The following is a 21,331-nucleotide window of genomic DNA, read 5'->3' on the forward strand; positions in this document are numbered from 1 at the left end:
AGTTCCTCCACTATTTGGTCCGACCATCGTTTGGGACCTCTACCCCTAGGCAGTAATTCGGTTTAAATTTTATCTGGATAAAGGAATCGCCCTATCTTACATCGGCATAGCCGCTTATATTACCGCTTATACCGTCTTATCTTCCACCGACTGGCGAATCCACGGTCAGTAGCGAAGCGATTTAAAACCACAACCCAAGGCCATAGAAGACTGCACAAAGTGGGAATGAGTTGCTCACTCCGGGCATTTCAATATTGCAAAAATAGTTAGGTACGTTATAATAGCTCTTGTAAAAATGAATATTAAAAAAAATTCTAATCTATCTTCTATCTATTTAAATAAAAATGAATTGCTGTTCGTTAGTCTCGCTAAAACTCGAGAACGGCTGGACCGATTTGGCTAATTTTGGTCTTGAATTATTTGTGAAAGTCCAGAGAAGGTTTAAAAGGTAGACAAATATGAAAATGCTCGGAATATAAATAAAAATAACAATTTTGTTTTCCCTTTAATGTGTCTCCTGTCGGACGGATTCCCTTTTGTTTGTTTTAAGTTTATTTTAGACCAAAAGTTTAGGTCTTTTATTTATCGATTGAGGCACTACGAAGTCTGCCGGGTCAGCTAGTGTTGAATTATTTTTTTCTTTTTATTTGGTTTGATTTGATTACAACACAAGATCAAACGTAGCCCCAAACAGAGCAGGCGACACCAAAGAAAACCATTAATAAGCGCTTAAAGGTGCCTTCGAAAAAAAAAACCTTTTGTCGCGTTAACTTCAACTACTTTAGACCACCCTCGTTCAGACGCACCGCTGCCTCCCGGGACCCAGGTATAAGACACCTATGACGGCCAGGAGACGGACAAACGGACCGCCCGATCGTAAATCAACGCATTGTTGGACTGTAATCTGTATACGTATGTCACAATATTGCCAGTGCCCAAATAATATGAAGCTTTGTTGTGAGTTTGCCAATAGAAAAAAAAAAACTCTCAAATTTTTCGGCATTCCGTGTGATATTTTGTCATTAAGCGCGCGCGAATTGTATATTTTAAGTATTTGAATAATGATGTTACGTGATAAAATCTCTCTCTTTTCATCAGAACGCAACTCCTATATTGGCTTCTAAATAATCGTAATAATGTACTTTCCGAATCCTAAATTCCAACCGGGCAAAGTCGATGAATTTCAATAGGAAAACGGACCCTCGAACTAGACCGGGAAAACGCTTGGAGTCGTCGTGGCCTAAAGGATAAGACGTCCGGCGCATTCGTGTTGAGCGATGTACCGATGTTCGAATCCCGCAGGCGGGTACCAATTTTTCTAATGAAATACACGTAATGTTCACGATTGACTTCCACGGTGAAGGAATAGCATCGTGTAATAAAAATCAAACCCGCAAAATTATAATTTGCGTAATCACTGGTGGTTTTTATTGCTTAAATAGATGGACGAGCTCACATCCCACCTGGTGTTAAGTTGTCACTGGAGCCCATAGACATCTACAACGTAAATGCGCCACCCACCTTGAGATATAAGTTCTAAGGTCTCAGTATAGTTACAACGGCTGCTCCACCCTTCAAACCGAAACGCATTGCTGCTTCACGGCAAAAATAGGCGGGGCGGTGGTACCTACCCGTGCGGACTCACAAGAGGTCCTACCACCAGTAAAGATCCGGCGATAGACTCAGTGGGCTGTGTCTATGGGTTAGTTCGCTTGTCGGACGGTTCGGTCAACGGTAACCGGTGCTTGAGGGTCCTAAAAGCACCGAAAGTGGATTCGGAGGATCCGACAAGTCATGCTTTGGGCGACGGCGGCTTTCCGTTGCCCCGTCGCTTGGGTCGGATAGGATGTGTCAAAAGCTACATCTATACTAATATATAAATCTACAGTGGTTTTTACGGATGTTCCGTTATAACTACTGAACCATGCATCCGATTGACTTGAAACTTGGTATCCATGTAGAAAATACACGTACTTAATGGATAGGCTAATATTTATATGAGTATTGGACTCCCTAATAATAATGACAATAAATAATAATGTTATTTTAAATGCCCAGCGAGCACGGCTACTTAACTTACAAGATTTCTTTGAAATAATAAACAAACGGAACCAGTAAGGAAGGCGATCAAGACAGTGCCGCACGTTGTTTGATCGGAACTTCGGTGCGGGAGGAAAGCAATTGTCAGACGGGCGTGCCGTGTGCGGCTTTGAATGATAAGAAACTAGTGCAGCAATAATTTACAGATACAGCCCACTGAGTTTCTCGCCGGATCTTCTCAGTGGGTCGCGTTTCCGATCCGGTAGTAGATTCCGCGAAGCACTACTCTTGCTAGGGTCAGTATTAGCAACACTCCGGTTTGAGCCCCGTGAGCTCACCTACACGTCAAAGAGAAGCTGAAATAGCCTCTCAAGGCTATCAGCATAGGTAGGAAATAAAAAAAGCGAACCTTGCAAAGTTTAAGCTGTGTCATTGCGTGTTTTTATATTTGGACGCGTGTTCGGTTGATCAATAGCGTTTATTGGCAGATGGCGACCACAGACTGACCCTTACAGCGTTCCTTAAGAGCCCTCCACAATATTCGGTTGCCTTTTAAAACTCATCTTTCTGTGCAAAAGATTTTAGTTGTTTTAGTTGTTTAGGAGGGTGGACAAGCTCGCAGCCCAACTGTTGTTAAGCAGTTACCGGAGCCCCTAGACATCTACAACGCAAATTCCGCCACCCCACGTTGAGATATGAGTTCTAAAGTCTCAAGTTCAATAAAACAGCTGCCCCACCCTTCAAACCGAAACGCATTGCTGCTTCACGGCAGAAATAGGCAAGGTGGTGGTACCTACCCGCGCGGACTCACAAGAGGTCCTACCACCAGTAATTACGCAAATTATAATTTTGCCGGTTTCATTTTTATTACACGATGTTATTCCTTCACCGTGGAAGTCAATCGTGAACATTTGTTGAGTACGTATTTCATTAGAAAAATTGGTACCCGCCATCGTAGGGATCATCCACGTGAACGCGACTTTACAAACGTAACTTTCTAGAATCACAAATATATTATAAGTTAACTTAAACTTATAATGTTTACTTAAACATACCCTCGCAGTCCTGTGTGCTGACCACACGAGTGCACAGTAATTTTCGACAATTTACAGGTAGTTTAGCTCTTTGAATGCGAACTGTCGATAGATCGTCTCTCTGTTAATGCGTATAAAATGCCGAGCGTCTGAATATACTACGACTATACTGCGAATATACTACGACTATACTGAATATACTGCGACTACTGCGCAGTTTCATTACAGGTGTTAGGTATCGACCTGTACGGATGATGTGTGTGCGTACGTAAATAATGTAGGTAATTAAATTAGCCACGAATATCTTGCCGATTTAATCACTTCATATAGATAATATATAAATAGGCGATGCTTGTACATACTTGTAATTTATCAGTTGATTTTAATAATGCCACATTGTGTCCAACGCTTGTGTAATTATGAATCATTTTTCAGACATTCTTTTCTTCTTCTTTCATGTACCTAGGTATTTTAGAAAAAAAAAATATGTTTTATGTGAGTGTGTAAGAACATAATAATAATATGAGAATTAGTACTGAAGTATTTTTGTCATTCTCCATTTATGTATAGATATTTTAAATTTAATTGCCTATTTTTGTAACAGAATATGCGAGAATATGTTCGGATTTTGCGATTTTACGGCTTATTCTAAGAAGACTAATGACTATGAAATCGTCAAACATTGGAAGCAGCGAAATAAGAAATGCTTTATAAAATATAGATATTCATTCGAGGAATTAATGTAATCACGAAATTTAACCGCGAAATTTAACATAATTGAGAATGGTAGGTAACAATACCTAATTTTAAGAAAAACGACTTGAATATCGGGGTCTGTGTAGTTCAACCAAAATATTTAAAATAATGCCACCTAGTGTTGAGTAGCGAAACTAGTTCAAGTTTTAAATATTATCAAATTCGTTTTATAGATGACGCTAAATCAATGCACAACAATTCCCATTATTAAAACGTTGTCGAGTTCACTTAGTTCGCTATATCGCTACAAGAGGGCATGTTAATCAATAAATTTCCTACTTCTTAAGAAAAATAATGTCTTCATGTCGATTATAGTAACCGGCAAACTTCTTGAGCAAATGACCTTGACTGCGCAGAACCGAATTTTAGATCACTTTGGTGGTGAGAGTGAGGCGCGACGGCAGGGGAAATCGTATCGAGCGCGTTATTGGTAGATCAGTCGAACCTTGCGTCCCGCACCCCGCCCTCGTTCCGCTTGCTCCCAAAAGTACGCTTGCGTACAGTGAAAAGTCTATCGTTATTAATCGTTAAGTTATTTGTTATAATTGTTTGTTGACTTTGTTGCCATTGCTATTTGTTGAGTGTTTGTTGATTTTTTATAAAAAATACACTATGCCGCGACAAACTGGTGTAGTATTCAAAAGAAAGGGTAGAAAAATTGTGTACGACGTATATTGCTTCATTATAAAACAGGGGAAGAATTATATGGGAAAAAGTAAAACAGACTTCGGAAGCAACAAAAACATTCGTGAGTACTGTGAGGTGCATTATTAACGAAGCTAAAGGCTCTGGCTTGCTCGCCGTGCTTCGGACTCCGGGTAAGAAAAGATCAGGGAAGGAGAAAGTTACCGGAATGGATAGTTTCGTTCAATCTGTAATAAAAAGATGTAATCATAATAACTACTCCGTACCGTAGAAAGGCTTCGAAAAATTTAAAGAAGATATAAACTTTAATGGCTCGGTATGAAGTTTACGACGAATTATGAAAGAGCTAGGCTTCAGATGGAAAAAAACAGTAAATAATCGGAAGCTGATAATTGAAAAAAGTTACATTCGATTACTACGAATCCAATATCTTCAAAAAAATAATTAATTATAGACAAAAAAGTAGACCGAACCGACCGAGTTGTAAACTACACCGATGATCCCTATGTCGACTCATCACGATGATAGCAACTCGGGTGATAAAAACAGTGATGATGATGGTCAAGATTATGATAACGAAAAAAAAATTTACAAATACCAGGTTCGCTTCAACTGAACCAAGACCTGGCAACAGCTCTAGTTTTGACTTAATAGAAGGAATATCTATTTTACCCCAAGATTAAATTATTACAATTATTAACCTATATTTTTTTTTTATGTTCTCATAAATATATATATATGACGGATTAGGGACCGCCGTGATGTTTGTAAAAAGTGTGACGTCAGCACCGCTGACGTCGCGGTCATCACTTTCTTGACGAATGACTCATGTTTGGGTTTCCGAAACAAAACTTCACGAGAACTTCACGAAAACTTCGTATATTGCACGAGAAGCATAACAACGTTACAGAGATATCCGTACAGTACAACGGCTCGGACACGAATCAATCAGTGATAGACAGCACGGCCGTATTTATGGGGCTTCGTACCCGTGAGCGTGTTGACACGTTTTAAACACGTGAGCGTGTTTACACGTTTTTCAAACACGTGAGCGGGTTTACACGTTTTTCAAACACGTTTTAAAGTATTGAAAGAGTAATTAGTTGATGATCAGTAGGTAAATAGTCATATTTGCGCCGACACGGCCATACTGACAGGCGGTGCGGGCTCTGCACCAGCCGCCCATGTATGGTGTATCACCAGAGAGTTCTTGGAGTCCATCTGAAACAAAGGAATGTCTGTTTCTGAGATTGGTATCTGTGTACCTTTTTATGTTACTTTGAAAGTAACTTATTTTGTGTAGTTTTATATTGTGACGTACACTGTGGTACTTATGTAGTGAACGTACACTGTGGTACTTATGTAGTGGGCGTACACCGTGGTACTTATGTAGTGGGCGTACACCGTGGTACTTATGTAGTGGGCGTACACCGTGGTACTTATGTAGTGGGCGTACACTGTGGTACTTATGTAGTGGGCGTACACTGTGGTACTTATGTAGTGGGCGTACACTGTGGTACTTATGTAGTGAGCGTACACTGTGGTACTTATGTAGTGAGCGTACACTGTGGTACTTATGTGGTGGCGTACACTGTGGTACTCATGTGGTGGCGTACACTGTGGTACTCATGTGGTGGCGTACACTGTGGTACTCATGTGGTGGCGTAATTTTATTAATCAAAAATAAAAACTTATCCTTATGCCGATTGTTGATTTTGTTGTTCGACCATCCTGGTTTGTGAAGTAGATGGTAGAGGTTCATCGGCTGATGCTGGTGGGTAGTCTTCTTCCGCCGATACGGTTATCTGGTCTCCAGGTTGTTGCTCAGCGGAGGCGGCATGTGATCCCACTTGGGCGGTGCGCGCTCTGCACCAGCCTCGTTGATTCTCGTAGGTTTTCTTTGATTCCCATTGATCTGCAGGAATAAAAAGTTTCTCTGAGTAGCGCATCTGTTATACTTGCGTTACTTGTAACTATGTAAGTTTGAGACTATTAATGCGATTTTATTGTAGGGTTCTCGGAGGTTTTCGTAGATTTCTCGGAGGTTCTCGTAGATTTCTCGGAGGTTCTCGTAGATTTATTGAAGGTGGGATAAGAATGTGTAAGGTGTTGTTCGTTGTGTAAGGATATCATGGTCTTCAGATGAATTTTGTGGTGAAATTTTAGTAATCAAAAATAAAAACTTATCTTTTGTATTCATTGATCAGTTGATTGTTGATTCCGTCGCTCGACCATGCTGGTTTGTGAAGCAGACTGTACAGGCTTATCGGCTGATGCTGGAGGGTAGTCATTATCCGCCGATACGGTTATCTGGTCACCAGGTTGTTGCTGAGCGGAGGCGGCGTGTGATCCCGCTTCTGATGACGGAGTAGGGACGTCCGTAATGTTTGTAAAAAGTGTGACGTCAGCCTTGCGACGTGGTGGTCATCACTTTCTTGACGAATGACTCATGTTTGGGTTTCCGAAACAAAACTTCACGAGAACTTCACGAAAACTTCGTATATTGCACGAGAAGCATAACAACGTTACAGAGATATCCGTACAGTACAACGGCTCGGACACGAATCAATCAGTGCTAGACAGCACGGCCGTATTTATGGGGCTTCGTACCCGTGAGCGTGTTGACACGTTTTAAACACGTGAGCGTGTTTACACGTTTTTCAAACACGTGAGCGGGTTTACACGTTTTTCAAACACGTTTTAAAGTATTGAAAGAGTAATTAGTTGATGATCAGTAGGTAAATAGTCATATTTGCGCCGACATATATATATATTTTTTTTTTATTGCTTAGCTGTGTGGACGAGCTCACAGCCCACCTGATGTTAAGTGGTTACTGGAGCCCATAGACATCTACAACGTAAATGCGCCACACACCTTGAGATATAGTTCTAAGGTCTCAGTATAGTCACAACGGCTGCCCCACCCTTCAAACCGAAACGCATTACTGCTTCACGGCAGAAATAGGCGGGGCGGTGGTACCTACCCGTGCGGACTCACAAGAGGTCCTACCACCAGTAATTACGCAAATTATAATTTTGCGGGTTTCATTTTTATTACACGATGTTATTCCTTCACCGTGGAAGTCAATCGTGAACATTTGTTGAGTACGTATTTCATTAGAAAAATTGGTACCCGCCTGCGGGATTCGAACACCGGTGCATCGCTTCAACACGAATGCACCGGACGTCTTATCCGTTAGGCCACGACGACCACATATAAATAAATACATATGTTGATTTTAATAATTTAATTGCATTATGACGCAGAATAAATAATGTTTTTGCACGTGAGTGTACCATGCGCAAACTTACCCCCACTACGTCAACAAATGCTCAAGAAGTTTGCCGGCTATTATACCTGATATCACGTCTCTTCCAAGATCAAAGTCCACAGAAATATTTCGCAAGTAGATGGCGGTGCGATATGATTAAGGTTAATTTGCTAAGATTAATCATGTAGTTACCGAAATATCATAAATTTGTTTTTTTAATACGCAAACTATGCCATAGGCCTAAACTGCACTAATGGTGCTTTTAGGTACCTCAAGCACCGGTCAGTCTTTGCCGAATACGTCGCTTGCGACGAAGAGCTCGGCGAGTAAAAAAAGGATCTTCTCAGTGGGTCACGATTCAGATCTGGTAGTTGATTCAGCAAAGCACTGCTCTTGCTAGGGCCAATGTAAGCAGCACATCCGGTTTGAACCCCGAGAGCTCACCTACACGCTAGGGTAATAGCCTCTCAATGCTTTCTATAAGCCTTTATTAACTACGTAGGCGACAAAATAGTTTCCATTTCACAAAAGCGCAGAACCAGGAATATCACAAAAATCTCAAATCAATTACAGTAGAAAATAAAACAAACATTATTGGTCATGTTATAACATAAAATATATTTATTAAACTTATATACACAGTAAATCTTATTATTTTTTAATCAACGATTTTATACGCCATTTACCCGACGCCACATAATTCTTGTCGTCTGACTAGAAGAAGAACATCAAAAACACGTTTCGGCGGGAACAGGCGCCATTTTTCACTATTAAACCAATAACCGCGCTAATCTTTTACGAATAACATGACGTCAGATCCAATTTATTCAAAAAGTATTTTTATTCGGATTGTTTAGTCTAGTTTAGTTTAGTATTATGTATTATCAGCCAAGTATAATCTGTATGTTAATACGTGAAGCAAAAATTTTATGGACTTTTTGGCGGGAACGCGAGGAGTGAAGTTGTGTGATTTGTTTTATTTTATCTATTTAGTGTTTCTTCAGGTTTAAATGTGTAATAACGGTGGTTTATTAACCGTTTAATATCTGTGAAACTGCACAAATGTGGGAAAATGAAACAAAGCCGCTGGACGCAACTTCTCGGGATCCTCCAAAAAGGCCACTGAAAAAATCTTAGTAAATGACCACCATTTTACTAAGATTATATTTCATTCCATATCATCTCATTTCATATAATTTCATCCCAGTTGATTAATGTCTCAAATTAATCATCTTCATTTCATTTCACTCCATATTATCATTTTTCATAAAAATAAGATTAAAAATTAAAATAAGACATGACTTAAAGGCCTTAGTTACCAGGTCATAAAATCCCTTAAAAAAGAATCTTAGTAATTAGTTCAAACTTAATATTAATTTTCATTAAAGTTTAAAATATTGAATTTGTTATTAAGGAACTATCTAATGTCAAAATTCAAAACATTCACGGATTTTTTTCATGTCCGCATTGAATCTGTGACTTGTGATTTTTGCGACTAAAATATCGTTCAATCATTCGACAAAATCGAATTTAAATTATAGATATGCAGTTAAAGATAAGGTTTGAGTTTTCTTAATAACGATTGTAATAATATTTTGGAATGTTTTTTTTTAATTTATTTATTTAGATACCCTGAATTTTTTTGTTTGTTGCCTAGATGGGTGGACGAGCTCACAACCCACCTGATGTTAAGTGGTTACTGGAGCCCATAGACATCTACAACGCAAATGCCGCCACCCACCTTGAGATATAAGTTCTAAAGACTCAGTATAGTTACAACGGCTGCCCCGCCCTTCGAACCGAAACGCATTACTGCTTCACGGCAGAAATAGGCAGGGGGGTAGTACCTACCCGCGCGGACTCACAAGATGTACTACCATCAGTAAAAACCAGGGATACTAGTTACATTAAAACTATTATCTCCTAATATTATTTTTTGTGTACCAACAATGTTAAGATTTCAATCAACTAAAGTTTAATAATGACTTAAATTTTTACTCAAGTCTAATTATTGTAAATCATTTATGGCAAAAGATAACGTCCTACGGTTATCTTCCCGCTCGTGTTGGCCACAAATGACGTCAATTTAAAAGAAATTGCGCTCAGTCGATTAACTAAAATGCGTGAGAATTACGGTAAAAATAGTCCTGTTCCCTACTAATTTTACTTCTTACGACGAGACATCAATAAAAATCAATCAATCACTCAGTAATTGGAATTTGTTGGGTGAAACGCAGAGTATTAGAGAATCTAATAGCAATGCACACATACGCATACCTGCGCGTTAACTTGTATAGGTACTTGCTTCATCTATATGAGTCAACTATTATCAAAGCCGGCAATGTGACTTTTGGACAATTATTGGTAAATCAGAAAAACGAATTATTGACTTTGTATTCCATTGGCAGTCACAAAACTCTTCTGAACGACATCTTAGATAAATAACAGGTTAACTATTAACCTTTATTTAATGCAGGTTTTGAACCCTATTCTTTGAAGGAGACGATTATATTCAAATCAATCTGTATTGACATATCAATAATTTTTTTTTTTGTCCAAATGCACAGATTGCCACCTTTGATAATAGACGACTCATATCTAGAAGATTGCACAAAGTGGGAATGAGTTGCTCGCTCCGGGCATTTCAATATTGTAATAATTGTTATGTTATTATACTCATGTAAAAATGAATATTTAAAAAAATCTAATATTAAAAAAAAAAAAACTAATATTTAAAAAAAAAAAACATGTCCGCTGAGTTTCTTGCCAGTTCTTCTCAGGACGGGGGCTAGTTTTTGTGAATTGGCGGTAGTTCTTTTGACGTTCAACAAGTATGTACTTTCATTTATGTTGAATAAAATTTTCTGATTTGATTTGATATTTATATACTAATATCTAGTTGTTTTTACGGATGTTCCGTTATAACTACTGAACCACCCATCCGATTGACTTGAAACTTGGTATCCATGTAGAAAATACATGTACTTAATGGACAGGCTAATATTTATATGAGTGTTGGACTCCCTACAGCAGTTGCGGGGGCGTTAATGATGAGAATCTTTGTGGGGGTGAGAAATAATAATGTTAATTTTAAATGCCCAGTCAAGCGGACGGGTACAGCTAGTTCATTGATAATTTTATAGTGCAATGTCATTTTTAATTAAGTTAAAATAGATGATTTTTTTTGATAACGCCATCTTGTCTTTAAAGCGGTCAGTTGTCCTCAATTAAGAAAAATAGTATTATTATTCGCCAATAGATGTCGGGAAGAGTTGATTATTGAAAACACGAATAAAACAACATTTTCTGAAAATAAATCGTAGCTAGATCGATTTATCGCCCCCGAAATCCCCTGTATACTAAATTTTATGAAAATCGTTGGAGCCGTTTCCGAGATTCAGATTATATATATATAATAATATACAAGAATTGCTCGTTTAAAGGTATAAGATAAGATAAATACTTTTCTATAGTTTAAACAGTATTGACATTTTTTTTTATTTCATCCGAATTCAATGGTACTGATAATATTACGCTATTTCACTATGAAGACGAGAATTGTACGGTGAAGATTTTAAATACTCATGAGTGCTCATTATCAAATAACTTCCTGGGTGACTCATTGAGTGATGCCTCGCTAGACTCAACGTCGCTTCTTCTTTTTGCCCTTCTTCTTGCTGAACTCAACGTTGCTGCCGCTTAGGTCCTGGTACCCCTCCGTGCTCCTACCCTCGTACTCTGGGAAGGTGACGCCGTCGGTCTGCTGGTAGTTCTCTGAGAACGACTCTGAGAACCTGGTGCTCAGGCTCTCCGAGCCGAAGAACTTGTTGGCAAACGTCTCCGTTGGCTTGTGGATGTTCTGGTACTTGTCGTTTTGTGGGTAGATCGAATTGATTATGTTCGTGGCTATGGTAGCGGGCGTGGCGTTGTAGGCGCCTTGTTGTGTAGGTCAGAATTTCAAATCCTGAAACAAAAAAAAAAATATATATATATATATATTAATGACAAAACCGTGATACAAACAGAAACTCACTCAAGACTCGATTCAATCAAACATTAAGCCCTAAGCCATTGTGGTTTGTGGTGTCGTCACCCCCCGCCCCCCACTTTGAGACACGAGGACACTCGTGCGTAACAGCTGCCTACCCTTAAAATTGAAACTGCTGTTTGCTGAAAATTTCTGAAACAGATACACGATGACGTCATTGTGCAAGTTACTATATGCTAATGACACAATTTCTGCATGTATACTGGCCTCGCATAATAATGAACTAGATGATGAGATGATTTTTTTTTGATAACGCCATCTTGTTGTGTCTTTAAAGCGGTTAGTTGCCCTCAATTAATAAAATTAGTATCATTATTCGCCAATAGATGTCGGGAAGAGTTGATTATTGAAAAAACGAATAAAACAATATTTTCTGAAAACCAATCGTAGCTAGATCGAGTTATCGCTTCCGAAATCTCCTGTATACTAAATTTTATGAAAATCGTTGGAACCGTTTCCGAGATTCAGATTATATATGTCGGCGTTAAGTCAGGATTTACACACATAAGTTCTTTTACAATGAAAATACAATACAATTCTATAAAACTTTAACATTACTTGTTTACAACAAAAAGCCACGCCTGAGTTATTCAGTGGTTCTTACACAATTAGCCATTTTGTGTTGGTTATAACAACTACAACTTCTTTTATACAAACAAATGTAATTACTGCGAAACAATTCACAAAACATAGCTTAATATTCAAAATACATATTTTAGTGATTTTACATGACTCACATTTAATTTAATTTACATGAATTACTTTTAAGTAATATTAACTAACATTGTTATTATCCAGCCTAATAATAGATGGCGCCAACAACATCATTGCATAACAATTACAATACTTAATTAAATTATTAGTACTGTTAATTATCATATAAATTATTATTAATATTTATGCTTTATTCATATTTAATCATTTATACAGTCATTTGTGTTTTTAAACAATAATATAAACATTAAACATATTCTGAACATTTTCACATCAAAACAGTGTCTGCTAATTATTAAATATGGTAGAATAACAGTTTTGTTGCTAATAATAAATAAATATTAACATATAATAAACTAAACTATATATTATTATGTTAATTATTGCCAACAGTGGCGTTTGCGCCCATACGGCCATACTGATTCCAGCGCGTCCCTTGCGCTGTTTTAGCATTTCACATAACAGTAAACAAGGCATATCCCCTACTGGGATCTACCCAACACACAAAGCACCATTCACCCTTACGAGATCTAGCTAACACACAAGAGGATTACCCAACGGGATTTACCAAACACACAAAGCATCACCCATACGGGTCTAGTTAACTCGCAAGCCATCACCCTTACAGGATCTAACCAACTTACCAGGCATCACCCTTACGGGATCTAGCCAACACACTCGGCATCACCCATTCGGGATCTAGCCAACTCACAAGGCATCACCCACTTGGGATCTAGCCAACCCACAAGGCATCACCCTCTCGGGATCTAGCCAACCCACAAGGCATCACCCATTCGGGATCTAGCCAACTCATAAGGCATCACCCATTCGGGATCTAGCCAACTCATAAGGCATCACCCATACGGGATCTAGCCAACTCATAAGGCATCACCCATACGGGATCTAGCCAACTCATAAGGCATCACCCATACGGGATCTAGCCAACTCATAAGGCATCACCCATACGGGATCTAGCCAACAAGACCAGGTTTAAGGATTCGCATGGTGGCCCGCCAGCGTTTTAGGAAGGATAATTGGATAGGAAAATAAAAGTAGATACCATAACAAATTATAAATCATTTTACAGCAGAACAAATCTCTCTGCCCATACGGTCAATTTGTCAGTTATCAGAATCCTCTGACATTAAGAGGATAGATTTACCTATATCAAACCGTTACCATTACCAAACCTTTACCTTTACCAAAACACATTAGATGACAGAGACCGCTCGTCCATCCATTTTTTACCAGCTGATTCAACTTCCCCTAATTCATCATTCAGCGGACCATTTTCAATTTGCTTTATTTTAATGACTGGTAGGGAACATCATCCTTCTAATGCCTCTGCATTTTTGTTTTATTGTTGTGCTGCAGCTTTTAATCAACTAATTCTTAAAGCTGCCTGTCAGATCTTATTAATTGATATTACAAACATGTTACATTTATGACCCATCAATCGTTCAGCATGCCTGTTGGCCATACTCACTCTCTTTGGAAATAATGTAGTACTGAATTTCATACAGTTCACAAGTTTTCGAAACTCCTGAATTATCTTTTGTCTTGGTGAATTTTTAAAAGTGACAGGGTTCCAAAAATGTAACTAAGATTTTGAAAACAGAAATCAATACATAAATATCTGTGCAATCCTTTTTCTTGACTAATAATGAAGTGGCATCCCCACTAGAAACCTAGGGTGCAGAGAGTTAATCACTCATCCAAAAATAAATAATTATGAAAGGAAAAGTAATAATATGGAGCTGCTGAACAAGGATGAGCTGTCTCTTATTATGGCATTTTATTACAAGTTTATTTTTATTTTTATTGTAATATGCTTGAACTCCTCACAATAAACAGGAGACATACAGTATGTACAGCGTTATACTATGCTATCCAAATTAATTATTTCAAATCCAACTTTTATCTGCCTGATCACCATCTATGAGACATGATTTGCAAAAGTTACATGATGATTGAATAATTACTCCAAACTTGAGCATTCACTGGATAGAAACTTATAAAAATAGATAAGTTCTCTTCAAAGAGTGCAACACTGAGAACAGTTATTTTTAAAAGATTAAAACCTATTAGGATGTCAGCAAGACTGTCAGTATTACCATATGATTATGATTACCATATGAAATTCTATAATAGTTCTAATATTTCTCTCCATTAAAAGTCACAATGCTTTGTTTTGAAATCAGTTGACCCCTTATGCTCAAAAACTTTACATGAAGTTGTTTAGCTTACTAAACTAGATCTGCAATAATTTAAGTCTTATTTGTGGTGATAGGTTTGTCATCTTGACGGCGGTAACAAGTTTTCTCGAAATGACGCAAGTGACGCAGTAACCACATTTAAAACCTTAGTGTTACTAAAAGTGCCACGAAAACTGAGGGAATCATTATGTGATTGTGATAAAACTGAGTTATATTTAGATTATTAACATTATATTTACTGTCTATTTTCAATTTGACGCTTTCGGAACGTTTATAGAATCGATATTATTTAGGAAGCGAAATACATACCACCGCGTATTTCTCAATAACTTGGATCGAATAAATTTAAGTTAAATACCTGAAATCAGTATTTTTACCATCTCAGCGTCGGTAGCTTTTCTAAAACATCCACGGTCGAGAACTCATTTTAAACATCCAAATCCTTACTGAATGCATGGATCAGTTCGTCCCTCACTTGCTCCAATGTGGTCCAATACAAAGACCAGATATCGGCTTGTCTTGCTTGCTCTTTTGAACTCGATGTTCATGCGATGAAACAATTAGCATCATGATAGTTTCGTCCACATTTCCGCATCGGTCTTGATGTCACGCCCTCATCGGAACTGAACGGCGGCAAATAAAAGTTATAATGCCACCACAAGCCACAAGGGTACAGCATTTGCAGATAACATCACTTTTCGCCTTTTTAATACAGGTTGAGAGACCCATCACTTGTTCAACAGTGGGTTGCTTCATTCGGAGGCTTACGATTCATTTTGGGGCTGTGATCCCACTTCTGATGTCGGCGTTAAGTCAGGATTTACACACATAAGTTCTTTTACAATGAAAATACAATACAATTCTATAAAACTTTAACATTACTTGTTTACAACAAAAAGCCACGCCTGAGTTATTCAGTGGTTCTTACACAATTAGCCATTTTGTGTTGGTTATAACAACTACAACTTCTTTTATACAAACAAATGTAATTACTGCGAAACAATTCACAAAACATAGCTTAATATTCAAAATACATATTTTAGTGATTTTACATGACTCACATTTAATTTAATTTACATGAATTACTTTTAAGTAATATTAACTAACATTGTTATTATCCAGCCTAATAATAGATGGCGCCAACAACATCATTGCATAACAATTACAATACTTAATTAAATTATTAGTACTGTTAATTATCATATAAATTATTATTAATATTTATGCTTTATTCATATTTAATCATTTATACAGTCATTTGTGTTTTTAAACAATAATATAAACATTAAACATATTCTGAACATTTTCACATCAAAACAGTGTCTGCTAATTATTAAATATGGTAGAATAACAGTTTTGTTGCTAATAATAAATAAATATTAACATATAATAAACTAAACTATATATTATTATGTTAATTATTGCCAACAGTGGCGTTTGCGCCCATATATGCGTCCCACAACACTTGTTTCTACATCGTTAGCTCAACGCTTCTATGGCTTCCTAAGTAGCTTCATATACAATAAAATCAATAAGCTGATCAATATATACCCCATGACACAGACCCAATGCAAACATCCACTAACAAATTGGCTTCACGACCTAGACTACGAGCAAACAGAGAACTTACCCCAGACTGTGAAGTAATCTGCTTTTTTGTTTTTGAGCCCAATTAATCAATTAATTATTTATACCTATGTAATAGTAATAATAAACACGCATAGATGCAGATACTCACACATACACAATACAACATGCATACGCGCACACACTCATATATACACATATTCACACAAACACACGCTCACACACACACAAACACACACACACACGCGCATAATAACCTTAAATGATAACACCTACTGATCTCTCAACACTAGTCCGCAGCATCTGTTTACGACTCAACCTAACCTAATCTATGTTAAGAAGGAGGGAACCTGGAGATCAGTAATACAGGTATTTGAACCAGTACAGACTTCAGCTCTTTCAAAGGCTTACAAAATAAATTATAAGGTAAAATTTTCATGATGTACTATACCTTTAAGAGAGAAATAAATAATATATTATTATTATTATTGTTTATCTTTAATATTATTTGTCTATAGTAAATTGTCTATAGTTTGCGAAATCTGTGATTTTAAAATATAATATACTCTTTGACAATAAAACCATAATAATGTTCAAACTTATAAATTCACTAGTTATTATTAATCTAATAAACTAAACTCAAAGCCAATCATTTTTGTCCGCTGTCAAAGTTGTCAATAAACAACTAAGGAGGAAAGAACACAAGAAAAACAACATTCAAATTAAGAACGCGACGAGTGAGTATTCCACGAAAATAAATTTGTTATCAAAACTTCGAAAAACGAAAACAAAAACAAAGCGGAGTAAAGTAAATGCATTAATAAGGGGCCGCTGTGTGTGTATCTGTTTGGTTCGAATCGTAAAATTAAAAAAAAAAACGTGTTCGTTTTTTAAAAGGTCCAATGAAAAATCGCGGTTGATACGCGCGTAATGCCCTACCGAATTTTGAAATCGGAAACTTTTTAGAATACCGAAACGCTTAGAGTATCTTTTACTATACAATTTTTTTTGTTTTTTTATTTATTTATTTTAGTTGCACAAAATATTTTTTTGTTATTTGATTGAAACTCTATATCGTAAGAAAATTATTATTTAAATAGTAACCCTGCTATTAATTTAAAGAAAAAAGAATTATGTTAAGACAAAATTAGTTTGAAGATTAGTTTACATATTTTTGGCCTAATTTTTAAGATACCCAGTATAGAAGTGCAACTGTAGTATGAATCGATCCTACAGGTACCATAAAATGTATCGACCTCCACAATAATAAAATAAAATAATCTGTAGGTACTAATATAAAATCTACAGTGGTTTTTACGGATGTTCCGTTATAACTACTGTACCATGCATCCGATTGACTTAAAACTTGGTATCCGTGTAGAAAATACATGTACTTAATGGATAGGCTAATATTTGTATGAGTGTTGGACTCCCTACATCAGTTGCGAGGGCGTTCATGATGAGAATCTTTATGGAGGGGAGAAATAATAATCTTAATTTTAAATGTCTAGCGAAGCGGACGGGTACAGCTAGTAAATAATAAAAATAATTTATTGCCTTACACACTACATGAAATGAAATATAAATGAAAGAAAAGAAAAAATAAAAAGGTAAAAGGAGGTGTCTCAGCTAATGCTGTTCAAAGTCGATAAGTCGAACAGCGCTGATTTTCAGTCACCCCCGTTTCCCTTTAGTTCACTGCGGGAATGAAGGCTAGGTACGTATGTACAGACTTAGAACGTGCTATAAACTAGTATAAAAATTAGAATAACAAAACAAAAACACGTGTGGCACTCGGGGACTGCCGCAGTAATTGCATAGCATTTTTTATCAACTTATGCAATTATAATTAAACAATAACAATTTAATATTAAAACAATAATAAAATAAGACCACGCTATATTTATAAACATTAACAAAAGTAAAAAATTAATTGTCCCCTTCACACTCATAATCTAGACCGCGAGAGAGAGATGGGCAGACTTTTCATATGCGCATGCAGTGCGGCGTCACGCCGCGCGCTTATTCACAAACACCACACAAGCGCAACTTGCGAATATGTAGAAGGCGAGCTACATGGTAGGCGGAGTGGGAGGGTGTTAGGTTTTATTTTCGTTACAGAATATCTTGATTCGGTCGCCGTGCTCAAACCCGCGATTGAAGTTATGCAATAGCTTCAAAATCAAATTAAATGGTGAACCCGAATAACAAAACATACGTAAGCACTCACAGTAATAACAACCTGTGGGCAGCCTACAACGAAACAACAAAGAAAAGAAAATAAAGCACGACATTTACACTTGTACATTATTAAAAAGAATTTTATTAAGAGTATTGACAATTTATGAAGATTTAGACAAGCAAGGATTAAACTAGTAACCAGAAATAATGTAATTTTTTGTGAGTCCAATAAAAATGTTTTCCAATGATAAATAAAACCATGCTTTGTTCCAATAAAAACAGTAACACAGCTATATACTGGTGGAATACGTGCCATTCTATCTGTTTCTATTGTGTAAAGCAATCAAAGGTTGAAGAGCTTTATTGAAACTTTGTATATGAGTGTCAAGATGGCGACCATAATTCATTGGATTGTGTTATTCGAATCCGCTTACCGCTTAAATAATATCGATAACTTTGAAAATACAATTATTTACTGGTGGGAGGACGTATTGTGAGTCCACACAGGTGGGTACCACCACCCTGCTTTTTCTGCCGTGAAGCAGTAATGCGTTTCGGTTTGAAGGGGCAGCCGTTGTACCTTAGAACACATATCAACAAGACGGGTGTCGGCATTTACTTTGTAGATGTCTATGGGCTCCGGTAACCACTTGACATCAGGTGGGTCGTGAGCTCGTCCACCCACTTAAGCAATAAAAAAAAATATATATCACTTCATAAAACTCGATACAGTTGAAGTAATGAAAACTTTTAGCACAACATCGACTCCACGGCTGGCGATTGTCGAAATGCACAAGCTTAAGGAAAAAAAAAAGAACAAGAACGTTCCGAATTCAAATCTCCCGCCGCCGTATATAAATTTGTACGTTGACGACGAGACGTTCCTGTTTTTTTTTTTTTCCAATCTTTTTTTTCTCAATTCATTTCAAAATAACGCAGCGTTTACCGGTAAAGTGCTTCCCGATTTTTAAGTATTTTTTTATTACGTTATTAACATTTCGCTCGAAATATATATATTAAAATACAAATCTGGTTATTTTATTCGGTTTATCGCATTGAAATTTAACGAAATGTAATATAGCAATAAACAAGATTAAACATATCGACGCTTGAAAGGCAAACGTGACCAAGCGACAATAACTGCTCTAAACATAAATGATAGACAATAACCATATTCGATGCGCAAAAAATATATATTTCTAGGTCTATTAAAATAATTTCAATCCTACAGCTAGATTCGTTAAAATAGAATTTTGGTTTCAGGTATTTCAACTTTAAATTAGTCTACTGTAAAGTTCACGCATTGTCGCTTAGTCACGTTTGCCTTTCTAGCGTTGATATATAGTAGGTATTACCGTGGAACTTACTATAAGTGTAAGTTTTTTGTGGTTGTTGCTTAGATGGGTGCACGAGCTCACAGCCCACCTGGTGTTAAATGGTTACCGGAGCCCATAGACATCTACAATGTAAATGCGTCACCCACCTTGAGATATCAGTTCTAAGGTCTCAGTATAGTTACAACGGCTGCCCCGCCCTTCAAACCGAAACGCATTACTGCTTCACGGCAGAAACAGGCGGGGTGGTGGTGTCTACCCGTGCGGACTCACAAGAGGTCCTACCACCAATAAAAATGCTACCTACCATTGTGAGAGCTTGGCTTGCTTGGTTTGGCAGCTGGCACTGTTCCAACTCCATACAAATACAAGTCAACTTTTACGTTATCGAGAACGTTCAAAAAGCTCTCACTAAGCACATAAAACAATTACAACAGGCACGAAGAACTACCACAGGACTTGCACAGCTCTCCCTAACCAAAGCTTCGACGGTAAGCATCTTATAACACACACAGCTCTCCCAAAAAAAAACTTATTCCAAGCAATAAATAAATAAATACAATTAGATTCAGAAATATATATCCCACCGCGAACGACGTCGCGGGAACAAATTATCACGTCTGCCTCGGTGGATAGATTTCATAATATACTAAAATTATTTTGGTATTAAACACATACGGGGTGTTCCAAATTGAGAATAAAAATGATTTACTAACTTGATATCTGGCATTGTGACGCTCACGTATATTCGTGAGGTCGTCTTGGCCTAAAGGATAAGACGGCCGATGCATTCGTATCAAACGATGCGACTGTACCAGGGTTCGAATTCCACAGAGAGGTATCGATTTTTGTAATAAAAAAATTTTTTCTGGTGGTAGGACCTCTTGAGTCCGCACGGGTAGGTACCACCACCCTGCTTATGCAGTAATGCATTTCGGTTTGAAGAGTGGGGGCAGCCGTTGTAACTATACTGAGACTTTAGAACTTATATCTTAAGGTTGGAGGTGGGTGGCGCATTTACGTTGTAAATGTCTATGGGCTCCAGTAACCACTTAACACCATGGACTGTGAAAACTCCATCCATACTACATAGAACCATTGCGTTCATCAGTGCGTTTTCAGAGATCTTTATGACCAGCTACCATCTCACTTCGAGATAAACCTCAGCACTATGAGACATCGTTCTTCAAACAAGGCTTGCAGAGAGTACTGAAAGTGACCTTGAGCGACGGTAACCAACTGACGTTCAAGTAAGTCGTATGATATTCTGCCTAAAAGGCCAATAAAAAAAAACATATTACATTTATAGTCTGTGGCAGAGATGGAAAGCCCGCCAAAAACTCATAAATTGCAATCCGAATTTTTTAACTGTATTATCTTGTTTATATAACATTGTTAATTGACTTCGTAAACAGCTTCAAAGATTTTAGGGAGGGATATGTAGTTATTAGGAACACAAGGCAGTAAATATATAGTCTATGTATGACTTCATGATAATAATTTA

General features: G+C 37.3%; 2 protein-coding genes across 2 annotated transcripts in view; one reads left to right on the forward strand and one right to left on the reverse strand.

Annotated features, from left to right (window-relative positions):
• The window catches only part of LOC114245638 (uncharacterized), a 382,194-nt gene that overhangs the window by 255,802 nt on the left and 105,061 nt on the right, over nucleotides 1-21,331 (forward strand). The window lies entirely within an intron of this gene.
• Nucleotides 11,626-21,331, reverse strand: part of or (AP-3 complex subunit sigma-2 or) — a 29,637-nt gene continuing 19,931 nt past the window's right edge. Inside the window, exon 6 of the mRNA XM_089733706.1 lies at nucleotides 11,626-11,711. Coding sequence (XP_089589832.1) covers nucleotides 11,697-11,711 — 15 coding nt within the window. The 3' untranslated portion in view covers nucleotides 11,626-11,696. The remainder of the gene's footprint in view (nucleotides 11,712-21,331) is intronic.

Source organism: Bombyx mandarina, chromosome 02 (genome assembly GCF_030267445.1).
Source record: "Bombyx mandarina strain Sakado chromosome 02, ASM3026744v2".
In the NCBI taxonomy this organism is placed as follows: Eukaryota; Metazoa; Arthropoda; class Insecta; order Lepidoptera; family Bombycidae; genus Bombyx; species Bombyx mandarina.